This window comes from Camarhynchus parvulus, chromosome 3, assembly GCF_901933205.1.
Source record: "Camarhynchus parvulus chromosome 3, STF_HiC, whole genome shotgun sequence".
Classification (NCBI taxonomy): Eukaryota; Metazoa; Chordata; class Aves; order Passeriformes; family Thraupidae; genus Camarhynchus; species Camarhynchus parvulus.
The window spans coordinates 22,006,315-22,023,222 of record NC_044573.1 but is presented as its reverse complement, the minus strand read 5'-3'; the positions used below and the strand labels follow the sequence as shown (position 1 = coordinate 22,023,222).

The window sequence follows — 16,908 nt, the reverse complement described above, 5'->3', positions numbered from 1 at the left end:
AATTGTGTGGGTAGCTCCACATTTTATGAACTGACACTTCCTCTCTTTTTAGCTGATATTAAAGAAAAATTATATGTTAGCAAAAATTGGACAGGTTTTTGAAAATAAAGTTTATTTCTATGTTCTGTAGATCAGAAACAAGGACACAGAAGAAGTAAATAATTCATTAAATGTTTTATCAGGAGAATTAATTGTTTAATTTGAAAATATTCTTAGTAATATTAAAAAATAATTTTATTTGAACTTTAAAAGCATAGAAATATTTCTGTTACCTGGAGGAACTTTAAAACCTTCATCATCATTTAAATAAGTCAGGTCTATTAAAACATAGCTGCTTTCAGCAGTTGCAGACACACTGCACTGCATTAACCTCAAATTTGCAGTTTAAGGTTAAGGTTTAGAGATAAAGGGGAAGGGGAAGATGGCAGCAGTCCATCCTTGTTTATCTTGTTTAATTTTTGTCCTAGCCCAGACCAATGACTTTTTCTCTCCAAACCACTGTTTCAAAAGGGGAACTCTCGTGTTGCATAAGAACTCTCCATATCTGACTTCACCTTAAGTCATTTGGAGAAACACTGCACTTTCAGAATTTTAGCCACTGCCAGCAGCAAACCCCCATACAAAGACATGATTTTTGCCAAGCTGAAGTCTCTTGCAGAGAGAGGCTACTCCTCATATGCTCGGGTGTGAAACTGAACTGCTGTTACCTGATTTTCTGCACCATTTCTCTAGCAGTGAGCTAAGCTTGGTACTTCACACTAACCTTTCCTGATGGAACAGCTGAGCCTGTGCTGGCTACCTTCTGTCTCAGGAAGATTAAGGTCTCAGCTTCAGCTGTGATCTGTTTAAACATGTTTTTCCATGTCTTTCACTAGCTTGGATTTCCATGCACTCCAGGTGTAGGTCCCTCGGTAACAAGCTGTTAAGCACTGCAGAGCTATAGAGGAAAACCAGATAAAGTCATTACCCTCATTAAAGCAGCTGCAGGAGGGGGAAAATATAACCACTCCAAAATCAAAACCCCCACACACTCCATTGATGCCATAATTTCATTTGCTTCCTACTAACCAGAGAGACCACTATGGGAGAAGTGACCTGCCTTTTTGATACTATCAGAGATGAAAGAAGTTTTGGCAAAAATCTCATAGATATTTTCTATTATTAAGGAAAAAAATAAAAAGAACTTCTGTGTCTGCCCTACTGTTTTTCCATGCCACATTAATTATTGCATGCACATGCAGTAATAGTAACTCCAATTGTTCTCCGTTAGAGGACAGCAAACAAGAGCATCACAGAAAGCTACTGCAGAAGTTGTAGATTGAGTATCTCCCCAGCTTTCAGTAGAGAAATACTGTTTTGACATCACCTCATTTTTGTAGATACTTTTAGGAAGGGCACACCAAGTGCAGTAGAGTTCAAACTCTGGGTGCAATGGCATCTTTTTTTCAGAGCAGCACACAGTGTTGCAAGGCAGTTGAGCTGCACTCTCCCCTTAGCTGTGTGGCTAAACTTCTCAGCATGAAGGGAATGGGAAAAGGGATAAAAACCCCATGTAAGTTTTCAATAAATGTTACTGAGGTTTTCAGTAGCACGTAGAGCTTGGGTGATGCTCTGGGTTTTTCACATGCAGCCCGTGATGTCACGCTGCGGCTGTGACATCAGCACAGCTCTGACACAGGAGCTCTGCCCACGCAGCTTGACTCAATATTTAGTTCTGCAGTTTTCCTACTCCTTCAGAAAAAGATAACTGGGACATTATGGTGCCAAGTGTCATTCCACTTCCAAGCTCAAGCATATGTGCCAAACACCTCCTTTTTAGCAATAACTTGCCGACTAACTTGTCAGTGTCTCTACTGTGCTGCTGCTGCATGCGGGGAGGTTTTCAGCAAACTGGAAACACACCTACCCAGGCTGGGTAATAATTCTTGTGATAATTAAACATAGTTCTTTTCTTTTTTCTTTTCAAACAGCAATATGAAGAGAAAATCACTTCAAACTATGATGACACAGAAACCTAAGACCTCTGCCAGTATGGATTTTTAGGATGAATTACTCGAGCCTAGATTTTACCTAGTACTTAAGCCCCACCCTTCCTAATGCTCAGCTGGAAGTATGCAGAATCAGCCCCATCCATTTGGGTCAGAACCTTCCCACATGCCCACAAAAATACAAGTGAAAGTCGTCACCTGAATCTTGCAAATTCACATAATCCCTTTCTCAAGGAAAAACGTGCTTGTCTGCAACTGACTGGGAGAGAGCCCACGGCAGCACAGGATAAAACAATGGACTGAGTCTCCAGTCAGTGCTGCCTAATGAAAAAGTCTTGAGGGTATAGCAATATGTGCAGCATTTATCTGTGGGAGTGTTGTTCACTCCTGAACTAGGGTATGAGCACCTAGCTCAGGTGAGCAGCAGTGACCCAGTTACCTGCAGACTCCCTGTGCTGTACTCTGCACCCTCAGCTACAGGGATCACACAGTAACATCAAACCAAGCAGTGAAGCTTGAATCCAGGTCTGCAGCAGGCCAGCAGCATCCTCTTACACTCAGCAGACACACTGTGAAGCACAGAAGACTGGCAGCAAGTGAGTATCTCCCTCAGCTGAGGTCTTGCCTATACTGCAGAATGCAGTTGTCTATAGCACACAATATAGGCAACTGGAACACGTGTGGGCCAACCCACAGCAAACCTAATCCAAGAAATTAAATCTAACAAATTCACCCAGTGAGTCCAGGGGAAGATGAGGACAGCCTTCAGGCCAGGCCAGCAACACGAGCTCAAATGCAGGAAGCCCAGCAGGTTGCACATCCTGTTCCACAGCATCACCAGGGCTATTCTTAGCTGCAGGAGCTGGTGCAGGAGGAAAATGCTGGGAAGCCGACCAATGCTGTAACTAGAAACAGAGCTTGGGTGATGGGGGGGTGGGGATTGCCATTTGGTCTCAGCAACACTTTAAGATTTGTGTTGATTTTCAAAAAATTAAAAAAAAGAAAAGGATAAACCAAACCACATATATATATAAATGCTAGCCAAAAGTCTCAGTGGCAAGGCTTTCATGCCAGGTTTGGGATGCTAGCACAGATCAGCCTGAGAAGGTGCCTGCAGAGTCAGACACTCCCATCCCACCCTTCTCCTGTGGCACTAGCTCCTCCAATGGAAAAGCAGCAAGCAGTTGTTCTGGGAGCTGGTTTTGGTGGTCCTTGTGCTCCTCTCTGCAGTAGGAGGCCTAGGAATGACGTGGAAGAAGGTATGTGTAGCAAAAGTAAGCTACAGACCTGAAGCTTCCCTTCCTACTTATTTAAAATTCCCACACCAGCATGTCTCATAAAGGATGTTCACAGTAAATTCAAATCACATCATTTCATGGAGAGGTAGAAGCAGCTTTGGAAAATGGCAAACTCAAGCTCACATGCAGTGTTTACAGCACAACCAAACATACCCTCCTGCACATGTAACTAATAATGTGGAATCACTTTTCCCTCTTGAAGCAGAAAAAGGAGCTGCTGAAGTGCTGCAAAATTAACTCATCACTGCAAGCTTATTAACAGCTCAAAGCAGGTATTGGTCACCATCCTGCCCTCCTCAGTACTAGTGCTGGCATCTGCAGTCAGTCCTTTTCTCCCAAAAAACTGTGCAAACTCTAGTTTTTCTGAGTTGAAACAAATGAAACTGAAAAGCACCAAAGCATCTTCTGCTCTAAAGCATATTTCTTCCAAAGACATTGAAAGAACAGTGAGTCCTATTAGGAAGCCTACCTTATTGACCCTTATGGCAGATATTTAACCATGGCCAATTAACAGGTCAAGATGATTTTTTTATTGTTTTCAAAAGATGTTTTCATTTGAGATTAAAAAAATGCCTTTTGCATAATTAACTCTTCACCCTACTAGAACTGAGCAACTATTCTTTTAATTGTACCCGGAACCCAGACAATTGGAGGCCGGGACTTTACAACCCATTTACTAACCTCCACCTCCTCTATTTGTGCTCTTTTCATCTCTTTTTGATATTATGGGAGATAGTGAATGTATATTTCTACTAGTTAGATTCCTTCCTGGGAGCTGATCTGAGAAAGAAATCCCAACTAAAATGTATTTGATAGTCAAGAGCTCCATTTATTTTCTCAGCACTTTAATACTTAAAAACAAAAACAAAAAAAGGGGGAAAAGGAAAAAAAAAGAAAAAAATAACATTATTCTTTATTTTAAAAAGAAGGCAAAAAGAAATGTCATCAATGAACAAGCTATGCCAATTATATTTTAACATTGGTCAGAAACAGGATCCAGGACATGAAAATAAAAAGAAGCCAAATTAATCCCATGTGCTTTTTGGAGACATACAGATGAAAGATATTTTTCAGCTTTGTGGTTTTGCTTTTCAACTAGTTAGACAACACAGTGAACGCAAAAAATATAAATGTGAGCCTGCAAAAACATGGTGCTGTACCTCACAGGCAGCTAACCACACAAAGCAAAGGTCACAAGGAATAATCAGACCTTCTGTTATCAGCAAAGCTACGTTTGATTTGGAAAATTGTCAACTCTGGCTTTAGCTCAGGCAAATGGAGCATCCACCTCTTTCTGCCTAGCAGAGAAAGGAAAAGCCAAAGATATTGTGGACCTGAACCACTTAAATGCATACCTAAAAAGGGTGTAACTGATGCTATGCTATGGAGCTAAAATAGTCAGAGCATATTTATATGCTTTTAAATATAGTTAGCAGTATTTCCCATTCCCTCCATGTGGAACTCGGAACATCTAGTTACAAAATTCACCCCCTCCATCCCTCCCAGTCTCTCCATAGCTGAAGAGATTAGAAAGTGCAGTCAAAGCAGGGGGCAGGGGAAGGAGAATGGCAGGAATCTTTATCCCTCCTCCCCAAACTCCACCAGGCAGTGTTTAATAAATTCAGAGAGCGCGATTTCAGAAGCTAAGAATGTCCATTTAGCTAAACTTGCTAACAAGTCTTAGGGCACTCAGTGGGCTTTTCCCCCTTCCTTTTTAGAGAATGGGGAAAAGGAATAAATTCTGGAATTACACCAAACTGACAGTATTTCTACAGCAAATTTAGAAACACCATAGCAGTCCTGATTTTAATACATCCATAAAATCTAGGTACTTTTTTCTTTAAAAGCTAGGCTACACTGGCAGAAGCTTTGGACTCACTCCCACACGTAATACCTGGTGTGCAAGTAAGTACTCGTCAGGCTGATGAAACTATTTAAGAATAGAGAAATTTTCAGGACTGAGCCCTTGCCATGACTTTTGGGGAGTCACAGGCTGGGGCTGGTTCTCTTACATAACTCCGTGTATGTCCGTACCGCACACTGCGATGTGGCAACTGCAGACATTAACAAAGCCCACACTGGGTGTGGAAAGCAAATGAGCTACAATTGTTAGGGGTTCCACAGAAACAATTTACTCTGCTAAAAAGGAAGACTGATGGTACTGTGGCTAGCCCACTTAGTGTATGAATTTGTTCTGCACCTCACCTTAGGTGCAGATATAATCTAGGAAGAGATTCTAAAATAGCATGTTCCTGGATGAGACATGTAGTAAAATATTTCATCTGGTGATGTTTGGTACATCTCTGACACATTTAATCGGAAGCCTAAACAATCTAGACACTGAAATACAAACTTATTTTTCCTTAAAATCAGTGTTCCATAATTGTTTTTATTTTAAAAATTCAGGAATGTGATACACAATACAATTAGCTCCCCACCACTGCAGTGTTCACTTACATGAGATTCACTAGTTTCATGCTTTGTGGAAATAAAAATAAAATAAAGAGAGACTGTGCAGTGCTTTTGAATGCTCTCAGTATTCTTAAACTGTGAACTTCAGAACAAATCAAGTCTGTATAATCCTAGACAGAGCAAGTTTTAAAAAAATCGAGCTATTTCACAAGCTAGTGGGCTACAGTCAGGTCTCCTACAGCCAGAACAGAGAAATTGTGTTCCTGCTGCTGCACAGCCACCATGCTGACCTCACTCTACCTTTCAGGGAGTTTATCATCAAGGGCTAAGGAGACTAAAGGGCCCTGGTAACACCAGCCGGTGCTGCACATGCAACAGGGCACATGACAGAGGCCATGCAACTCCCCCTCCTGCCCCCATCATCATCACTATCATCACTGTCACCTCTGCATCCTGTCCTGATACTTAAAATAACGAGGGGGAGAGCTTTTTGTCTTTTTAGTTAGCCATTGCCTGCAATGGACACAGAAATAGAAAAATATGACTTCTGGCACCAAAAAAAAAAAAAGAGATTAAATAGTTTAAAATGGAGTTAGTGACTACAACTCCCTCTATTCAGATGCATTTACTGAGACAATTAACCAATGTTGGTAACTGTTATTACTTACCAGTTGCCCTCTTTTTATAAGAGCAACAGGAAAGAGGTTAATCAGACTTCTCAGTGCTACCATGGTTAGATTTGTTGGTATTTTTTAAAATAAACTAAAGAACAGTAGTTCTATGGTGTGTTAGTGAAATACGGCAGAACCTCAAGAATTTGTACTAACAATTGAGACAAATTTTAAACTAGTGATGAAAATAATTAGTGAAAGTTTACCATAGAAAGCAAGGATACACATTAAAAAAAATAGTACTTTGTTAATTTCAAAATTTACTAGGTTAATACTCTGTAGTATAGTAGCAGTGGTAGCATACTCAGCAAGTGTAGTCTCATACAAGATCTCATTTAACAGTCAACTCTAGATCATATACAGGTAACAGAAAAAAGAGTTAAGATAATTCAGAAAAAACAAAAACATATATAAATACTATATTAACACATTTAAGTTAGTTTATGAGACTATACAACAAGCATAAACACAGAAGAAAGTGAGCAATGCTGGTGGCTGTGAAGCACCAACACCCCAAGCCAGCACAAAGCCGAGCCCACCCATCCACAGCCCATAGCTTCCTGCAGATGCATCTGAGCAGCCAAGAGGCAGAACCCCCAGGCAGTGCTGTGCTGCACCCCAGCAACGCAGCCTGTGATGGGGCTCCCTGGGAGCAGAGGCAGCACCTCCAGCTTTCCCATGCTGTGGCACACGGGGCTGGTGCTGGCCCTGCACAGTGCACAAGTAATGCACAACACTGTAATCCACCCGTGGATAATCGAGAGTTGACTGCAATGCTCTGCTGAGAGCTTGGGTGAGACCACTGACTGACTTGGTCCGATGAGCAGCAGGACTATTCTCTGTACTATTTAGGAGCAATTATGATGCAAGACACAAATTAGAAATGCAAACTAGGGAGGTGGTGTTCTGTATCTGGAGGCAAAGCTACATTCCCTTCACTAACAAAACATTCTTTTTAAAAAAATCTCTATTTAAATACTGTTAAAAACCTGAAAACCACAGCATCAAAGAACTTCGTAAGGCCAAAACTATCCTCAGTTCCCTCTGGTTGTGCCTAGGTATTGCAATGCATTTGTAGAAGCAGTAAATGCCAGGTAATCTACTATCTTACCCTCTTTCCAGTGCCTTCCAGTAACAGATCTCAGAGTTCTTCACACAATAGTTAAGCCTCACAACACCCCTGTGAGGTAGGTATTATCCCCATTTGAAGACAGGGAAACTGAGGCAAAGTGTTTATCGTGTCCAGAGTCATAGAGCAAAGAATGGAAGATCTGAGTTGTTTTCCAGTTTTGCACACAGGAGCAATCCGTTAATCACAAGACATTAGTTCCCATACATGACATGAGAGTGGATCAAAAGGGCCAGGGTTTTAGATTAGAGTTCTTGTATATTTTATCTTCAATTCTCACCTCATCTCTGCCAAATTCACAGAGTCCACAGAGCAGTTTCTCCTTTCCTAAGGTGTAAGTTGGGCAGCACACTGTAACAGCTTCTTTAGAGACAGTTGTCAATTAACTGAGTCAAGATTTTAAACCATACATGCAGATACTGAGTAAGTGAAATGTGATCTGTAAGTATCTTGAGGTGTGAAATACAGTGATCCCTGCACCACTTCCTCAAAAGTCAGTGGAGGGCTCCTTGAGGACATGGTGGGGGACCAGAACTGAAGTCACTGCAAGTGTTTACAGACACACTCAGCTAGAAGCAAAATGCACCATTATTTTTGGGGAGCTGCTGTCTGTGCTTGAAAGCAGGAGTTATACTGTCAGTGCTTGGCAGACCTTCCCCAACAGAGCACTTATTGACAGAACTAATTATTTTATGTTAGTAGACTCAGCATCAGCTAAATATTTATTCGTAGCACTGTTGAGTCAAGGGTTCCTTAAACCTCAAAGACTTTCATGACCAGACACAACTTGGAAATAAGAGAAAACACCAGGAAATCCATAAAACATAGAAGTCTGTGTTACTTTATCAACTAGTCTCATGTCTGGATCACAGAGCAGTATACGGTAGCTTGAACTGCCATTCTGACAGAAGAAAACCCTTTCACTTCTGTTGTTTTCAACTACCTAGCTACCTTACCAGAAGAAGAGGGGACAATTTCTGACAATCACATGATGTTATCTTTAAAATATGCTGTGCAATAAATTCACTAGAAAAGCCTTCACAATTTTTATTATTGTTACATAGCTTTAAGAAAAATATGTGAAACTGCAAAGTGGTTTCCAGTTTTTAGTAGTTATATCTTTAAAAATGTTCTATGAACTTTGGTTTTCTTAGGGCTTCTAAATAAACAATATATTAAGGTATCTACAAATCAAATATTAAAGGAAAAAGTAGGTCAAAGAAATCTGTAACACAAATTGAGTTCCTACATGCTTATCCCTCAAATACCTTTTCACTGGAAAAAAGTATCTTAATTTGAAGCACAGCAAAAAGTGTCTCTGCTGAAATGTTGAAACTGCTTTTCTGAATTGTTACAGCATGGATGCACTTTCTGTCTGTCCCAGTCAAACAAAGTCAACACAAACGCATTGTATCATGACAGCGACATTATATTCTTTAAAACAAGCATTCTATATTTAGCAATATGACAAGAACAAGGACTTCAGCAATTACACTATTTGGCAAAATTGCATCTCGAACGTCTGTCTCTTCCTCTTGCAACACAGCTGTTGACAAAGTCTCCACAACTCAGGTAGCACCCTTCAGGGAGTTACAAAGATGACTCAAACTGCTCATTTTGATCGGTGTTCGCCTCCAGCTTCACTGAAGGGATGCTCTCCGACTTAGTCCTCCTCGTTTTTGGAAATTCAATGACAACTTCTGAACAAGAAATACTAAGTGACGACGATTTTTCTGTCTTCTTTGCAGTACTAGCTTCTCCTGCTCCGCAACACTGCTTCAAAGCACACTGAGTCCTGCAAGGAAACTCGCATTTCCCTCTCCCTGACTCAGAGCCAACGCTGGCAAACTCGGGCTGAATGGTAGTTGCATGAATCCCTTCGTCATGAAAGATCTCTTTGATGCGCTTGGCCACCATCATGTACGTGGAAGGGTCAGGACACTTGATGTGAGCAGTGCCAATGATCCTGCTGCCTGCTAGCTGCCAAATGTGTAATTCATGGATCGCCTCGACTCCTTCGAGGGTACGTAGCTTTGAGTTCAAAGAATGGACATCTATTTGTTTGGGAACAGTCTGTAGAAGGATGAGGGCTGACTCCCTAAGCAACGGGTAAGTTGTGTAAAGGAGTATACAGACCATAATCAAACAGAGGACAGGATCTAAATATAGCAACCAGCAAGGACCAGCCACCGTAATGCCCTCTTGCTCTGACTTGTTAGTGCTGCCAAGTGCTCGGAATAAAGTAATATTTTCCATGCAATGATCATTGACACATGGATTATAGCAAGGCCCATCTTCAGGGCATGGATTCCACAAGCCATAGAAGAGCAAGGCATTCACTACCACAATAACTGAACCTAAGGCATCTCCAAAAACATGCAGAAAAACTCCACGCATGTTAAGTTGTGCACTAGAGTCTTCTTCAACTTCCTCTTCATCCAGAGGATAGTGGCCAGCATTCCCATTCACTTGTACGTCACTCATGTCATCTTTCATATCACCTGACAAGAAAACAATTAAACAGTTAGTCACGAGCTAAAATACAACATGGTACTGTAATTCCTTATAAAATCATATCCAACAGTAAGCATGGCACACTGAGCATGAAACTGAAAAGCAACTCAACCCACACACTTAGCAACATCTTCTTTGGCTGAGGAAAATTCAGTTTTCCCAATAAGTGATCTAAATAATCTAGAAGGCAACTGTTTCTACATGGAGATTAAAGACGTAGAGTGGCACAGAATGAACATGACCACATTTTAATCACTCTACTGAAAAACTACTGTCACCTTTCCAGCTGTATAACCATTTGCCTATTCACTGCTTGTTTCCTAAACAAAATGCAGAGTTACAGAGGGTATGTAAAAAACCTGGTTTAAGTAGCTTAGTTAGGTACATTTGTTCCTTCTTTTGAAACACTGATAGACTGATCACATTGCTAAAATCCATCTTTAACCATAGGACTGCATTGCTATTTCATATTAAAATCTGAAGCTAGAAGCTCAAAAGCTGTGCGCTACAGCTGTGTAGTAGCTTCTTTTCAGGTTTACCAATGCCTTTTCAAGAGGCTTTTGAATTCAAGGAAAAGGAAGTTCTTCCAAGATAGTGCATGGAGTTAGCAGGACCATGAGATACAATCAGCTGAAATTTTAGGTCTAAAACACAGAACTTACCAGCAGAATTGACTATAGGACAGTGTAAATTATCACTGAAACTCTGAGGATATGAATTACTGTTATTTATATTTCAGAATAAATAAATAAATAGTAAAATTATATTTTTTATGCAAGTGACATATAGCTGTTGAGTGACATACAGCTTCTGATGTCCAAAGTCATATGTCATGGACTGTACATAAATTAACATTTTAGTGCCCTCCTTTGTCACATCTGTCTGCAATGTTTATCACTCCAACACAGCTAACCAGCTACATGGGAATAAACACACACATCACTACAAAGAAGAATCCTTTCTGAAAGAAAACAATCTTCCAATGTTCAAATTGGAAAGAAATGTACATGATTAACCTCCTGCTTTTCTTCAGAAGTTCTTCTTTGGCTACGTCCCGTGGTAAAGAAAAGCAACAGGCACTGGTCCCTGGCCTGACAAACTGAAACAAGGAGCTCTTACTGCCTCTGAGGTTACTGAGTTCAGAGCTTTGTAAACATTAACAAGATGTGCAGCTTCTGCTGTTGTGCCCTTGTGGCTGCCATTCTGCAATTGCAGAGTGCGCTCAAGTCCTCTCCTCTCTGAAGAGGGAGTGGGCTCCTACCAAGGCTCAGTTCCAAGCCCCAGCTCATTACCTCATCCAGTACACTTCTGCCCTGAAGCTCCAGCTACATTTTCCACACTACCCCTAGGAGTTATGGAACATGGGACCTGTAACTTTCCAGAGAAGTAAATACATTAGAGGGAAATATCTCAGGTTACAGAGTTCAGACCTCAAGGTCCATGATGAGAGCAAGGAAAGAGGAACGCTCTACTTTGTACCAAGTACTTGGAAAAATGGAGATCTGAAAAGTCAGTACAGCTATCTATACAAGTGGGTAACAGGACACATAGTTCCAGAAAGCTCTTGAACTAACTTGGAACTAGCCTTTTTTTTTAATGGCAAATTGTTAAAACACGCCCATTCGAAATATGTTCATTGAAATGGAACAACAAACATTATTTTGCATAAAGTGCATCCACAGAAATGCCTGTGCAGGACTAGCCCCTAAGGCTATGCCTACTTTTCACTTCCACCTTAGGAAATCAGCAGTACCCCACTCTGTGATTTCCAGTGAAGGCACAGGACCACCTTCGTCAGAATCTCTACATCTTGTATCTTCTCCCAAGCCTCAAATCACCTCTACCTGCAACTTTTCATAGGCAAACTATGAGTAGCTCCATCCACTACGTAATCATGACAGGGCGATGAAGGAAATACAAACTTATTTCAAAGTTTCACTGTGACCAAAATTATGTCCTATTACCACCTAAACACCCACAACAAATTATTTGCTATTGCCAGAAGCACATCCATGAGAGATTCCAGATAAGTTAGCTCACAACAATATGCATTTTAATCCCTGCTATAACTTTTTTCTCTAACTAGTCCAAAACTTGGCTAAAAGCACAACTTTTCACCATTAAAGAATCATTCCCAAGCCAAGATATGTATGAGACTAAGGGTTAAGGGAATTTTACATTGTCTGAAACAAATTATTAGGATACCTTTGCTGGAACTAAACCAACATTAAGAGCTTATTATGTGGTCAAGAAGATGGTGTAGCGTATTCAGAGGAACTTTCCTATTCTGTCTTTCCAAGGCCAACATGGAGTGAGAGACACAGAAACTAAGTTTCTCAAATGCGCATTGGAACCTCTCATCACAGAAAACCTGAAACTGTAGCAAAGTTCATTCCGATCAATTAAAGCTCCCTTTAAGCCAGAACGGTCTGCTGATGTCATCCTGAAGCTGGAGGAGAGAAATTGGTTCCAAAGCCTGAAGTCCATTCCTTTCGGTGACAAGGATGCCTTAGGAACTGAGAAGTGGCAATCACACACACCTTTCACTCCGCAAGCACACAATACTTGGCTTTGACCAAGCAGCTTCAATATCCGCTATCCAGGCTTGTGGATCCACTAAAAAATAACCCTAGAAATTCCTACCCATGAAACTGTTTAACCACAGTTGGGAAGGGAAGATTTTAAATGTATGCCTGTATGCAGGTCAGTGGGAAGGCATATGCTTTAGAAATCTAAACAAAAATTATTCCAAGACACCACACATGTGCCCTGACACCAGCATGCTCCACATTCTGGCTTCCACAGTTCTGACTGGCAATTTCCAACACTTCTTCCTATTAATACCGATGCTTTGAAGAAGCACAACGTTATTGCAGTGGAATACACTTTGGTATCTTTGGTTTAGATGGAGAGTAGCTTCCAGGTAGCGGATAACCGACCCAATGGAGCAATCCAGCTGCGGGGACCGAGACACTGAGCCGCGCTCCATTTGATGTGTAGCCAGTTCGGATGGCATTAGGAGAGCCTCTTGTGACAGCTCGTGTCGCTAGGCAAGGAACGCTTGTCATGTGCCTTCCCTTGCAGAACCAACTTTTTTCCCAGGGCAAACTGCTTTATCCTAAGACTCTTTTACACTCTGACCTGTCTGTAAGACAAACATGCAGCTTAGGGCATCCGAAGGAAAGGTGCGAGGAAGAGGTGCGACAGCCATGTGCCCCAAGAGCTGCTAAGGAAGTTTCTCGCCTCCTTCCCAGGAGTGGGGACAGATGGTCCTCACAGGGTCCTGACAGAGCCCGCACCAGGTGGGACCAGCACGGCCACCGCCCTACTCAAGGAAAGGACCCCTCCCGTTTTTCTACGCGAGGATGGGGCAGCGGCGCTTCCCCGCGGGGCTTACCCAGCTTCTCCTGGCTGACTCCGTTGGAGCTGCTGGAGTTCTCCACCAAGGTGCTGGTCTCGTCGCGGTTGAGCGCAGCCTCGCCGTCCCCGGGCGGCTGCTCGGGCTTGGGGCCGCCGCGGGGGTGCTGCTGCCGGCCGCCGTGCGAGTGCCCGTGGCCGTGGGCGTGCCCGTGGCCCCCGACGCCGTGGTGGTTGAAGAGGCAGAGCCCCAGCAGGTTGATGATGAGCCCCGCCACCCCCACGGCGATGACCACCAGCGGCTGCTGGATCTCGTGGGGCTCCGTGAAGCGCTCGATGGCCTCCAGCAGGATGGTGAAGCAGAGGGCGGTGAGGAACACGGCGTTGACGAGGGCGCCCATCACCTCGGCCCGCACCCACCCGAACGTGTTCTTCTTGGTGGCGCGGGTGCGCTGGGCGAAGCGCACGGCCACCAGCGCCACGACCAAGGCCATCACGTCGGAGAGCATGTGGAAGGAGTCGGAGAGCATGGCCAGCGACGACGTGACGCGGCTCACCGCCACCTCCACCACGAAGAACAGGAAGGTGAGCGCCAGCATGCACAACAGCCGCGCCCGCCGGTTCTGCCAGCACCGCGGCCCGCCCGGACCGTGCGCCGCCATCCCCCCGCACATCGCGGCTGCCCCGGCGGGGGCGCGAGGAGCGCGGCGGGCGGTCGGAGCCCCGAGCGCTCGGGCGGCCGCTCCGCTCCGCTCCCCCCCGCGCCGCCGCCGCCGCCGCTCCCTCCGCAGGCGCCGGGCGAGCAAACTTTGCACCCGAGCCCCCTCACTCTTTTCACACGGAACCCGAGCGCCGCCTCGGCCACGCCCCCGCCCGCGCCCCATTGGCCGGCGCGCCCCGCCCGCCCGGCCGTGCCCTCCCGCCCCCCGCGCCCGGCCCCGCTCGCCATTGGCCCGTGCGCCCTCGCGACAGCGGGGCCCCGCCCCCGCCCGGTAACGCCCAGCGAGCCGCGGCCTCCCCGTTCCGCCCGCCCGCGCCCGAAACGGGGAGTGGGCGGGGCCACGCGTGACGTGTGGGGAACTACGGATCCCCATTGGCTTACGCCGCCGGCTTTCCCCTCCCGCCCCGCCCCCGCAGGCCCCGCCCGCGGCGAGCGGGACTCGTGCAAAAGGTGCGCTTCACACGGCCCCTGCCCGGCGCGCGCCTGGGGGCGGGGCTCCCCCTGCGGGCCGCGGGGGCGGGGCCCGGGCCCGGCGTGAGGGGCGCTGTGACGTCACGCGACCGGAGCCGGGATTTCGGGCGGGATTTGCGCTTTTCGGTGACTTTTTGCGGGGGGATGGCTCTGTTTAATTCTTTTCCTGTTCGTGCCCCTGAGAGCAGGAAGATAAGTGTGGACGCGATCACTGATAACTGATGGGCGGCTAAAACAATTGGAAGAGAAGAAGTTTTGCTTGAAGTTTTGAAAGGCTGTATAAAATAATAACATATTAATGAAATAAATATATAATAATTGCTAAAATTTTAAATACTAATTAATAAATTTTATAATGATTGTTCTATAATAATATAGGGGAAACTATGTAAATGCTGAAAGGTCAGTCCCTGGACACTGTTTGTTAGGCTTGTAGTTAGGAAAGGGAAGGCAAGTGTCTTGAGACATCCAGACAAACCACAGAAGCGTAACCACACAGTTAAAAAAAAAAATCACCAAAGTTGCAAAAAGGCAGAGCTGACCTCTTACTTTGCCCACTGTGTTCTAGGGAACCAAGGAACACGTCAGCAAGAGAAAGAGTGTGAAAGAATATTCCATGAGCAGAACAAGAATGTGAAAGAATATTCCATGAGCGGAACGTGAGAGGAGACGGCAGCCCTGGCTCTGCAGCTGTGGGCTGTAGCTGTGTGTGGGCCCAGAGGGGCAGGAGGAGAGCTGGTGCCCTGAGAAGGAAGAGCTAGCCAGAATGCAAAATGTTATTCCCATACCTGGAGATTTCAAAGGGATTATGATTCAGGCTCCGTGCAAAGGTTCCTGGCTTCATTGGGCAGTAAAATGACAGAAGGTGCCCACGTGTCCACAAGGAACGCGTTATCAATGAGAATAACTGAGAGCAGTGATTCAGGACAGGCTTCCCCTGTGCTCGGCAGCATCCCCATGAGCCCACACCTGGATACCACACTGTTATCCATGTGTGCCATTCCCTCACCTTTGAGCAACCTTCCTCACATGGCACAGCTGGTTTGGGCACTGCTGTGCTGACCTGTGTCCCTGAACCCTGTTTTCTGCTTCTTGTGTCAGAATCTAGGTGTGCTGTGCTCTGGATGTAGCGGTGGCAGTGCATCCAGAACTCTTTAATGGCCATTGTAAAGAGAGTCAGCAGTTAGATTGCTGTAACATTCTCCTCACCTGCCTGGCTTCCCGTATGCCCTAACGTCACTCATTGAGGAGTAAATAACCGGGAAGCTGAATGGTGATTACATAGAAACGCAACATGCCCATGTTGTGTCGTCCTCACTCCCACACAAGGCCATTAGTTAACAAGGAAGAATTGCCCAAATTTAGGATATATGGGTCAAACAAACTGGTACAGCTCAAACCTCTTTTAATTCCTGCAGGTGAAGTGGGTCATCATTTTACAGGGATTGCTATTAATCCAATGGAATTTAGGTAGGAAGGAAGGGAGGACAGCAAGTTTGGTGTCTCTCATTGGCTCAGCTCCAGGAATTTGTGAAACTGGGTTTTAGTTGGTTGCCACTGGGGTGTCATCATAGTTTTCTTGATTAAAAGTACTCAATCCCCTCCTGAGAGAAATAAACAGGATATTAATATCAGTAGAACCCTGATGAATAACTTCATTATAAACTGTGCCAAGAGCTTTGCCTGATTTAAGGAGGGGAGTTAGGGCTTTTTGGTCTCCTTTCTTAGTATGCAAATGATGTCCCGATCCATGTGTGATCCTTTTAACGTCTCTTCACCATGAGACCTGCTGATCTGCTCCACATCACTGGTCAGTGTACTGCAGCCTTCCCCTTAGAAGGTGGCATCCTGTTGATCCTTAGCCATGTCCAGGGATAGCTTTTTGTCCTGTTATACCACGCTGAATGCTTAATTCTACTTGGGGCCAAAAGCCACAAGACATGGACAATATACCCCAGGAGAATGGGAGGGTGTGGTTTCTTCCCAGGCGGGGAAGAAAAATGGTTCCTGAGGCCTTCCACTGCTCCCTGATGAATAGGGCTGGGCGTACAGTTTTGACCCAGCCACTGTTGTCTCCGTGGGCTTCAAACACAGGGACTTTGATAAATGATCCCCTGTGGCAGCCCAGTCCCCTTGCTGGATGTGCCAGGCATGGGCTGGCAGCTGGACCACACAGGAGTTCACACTGCTACCTCTTCCCCACACTCTTTTTGTAAACCAGTGGGCTGTATGCTGCTGTTTCCAGGCTTTTCTATTGTATTACCATGCACCAGCAGCCAAGAGGAACAGGGATAGTTCCTAAACTTAGGGCTGTCCATCTGGCACTGTCATCAATTTTAAGATTAAT

At 44.6% G+C, this 16,908-nt stretch overlaps 1 protein-coding gene across 1 annotated transcript; it reads right to left on the bottom strand.

Moving 5' to 3' along the window:
• Window positions 1-4,115: 4,115 nt before the first annotated feature.
• SLC30A1 (solute carrier family 30 member 1) lies at window positions 4,116-14,075 on the bottom strand. Its single transcript, XM_030946190.1, has 2 exons — window positions 13,410-14,075; window positions 4,116-9,999 (listed from the first exon to the last, which is right to left on the bottom strand). Exons 1-2 carry the CDS (start codon window positions 14,041-14,043, stop codon window positions 9,089-9,091), a joined length of 1,545 nt encoding a protein of 514 aa, XP_030802050.1. The 5' UTR covers window positions 14,044-14,075; the 3' UTR covers window positions 4,116-9,088.
• Between the last annotated feature and the right edge of the window lie 2,833 nt (window positions 14,076-16,908).

Coding starts and splice junctions, on each gene's coding strand:
- SLC30A1 (XM_030946190.1), bottom strand. CDS start 14,043: ATGTGCGGGGGGATGGCGGCGCACGGTCCGGGCGGGCCGCGGTGCTGG. Junction 10,000..13,409: donor AGTCAGCCAGGAGAAGCTGG/GTAAGCCCCGCG, acceptor TTTTCTTGTCAG/GTGATATGAAAGATGACATG.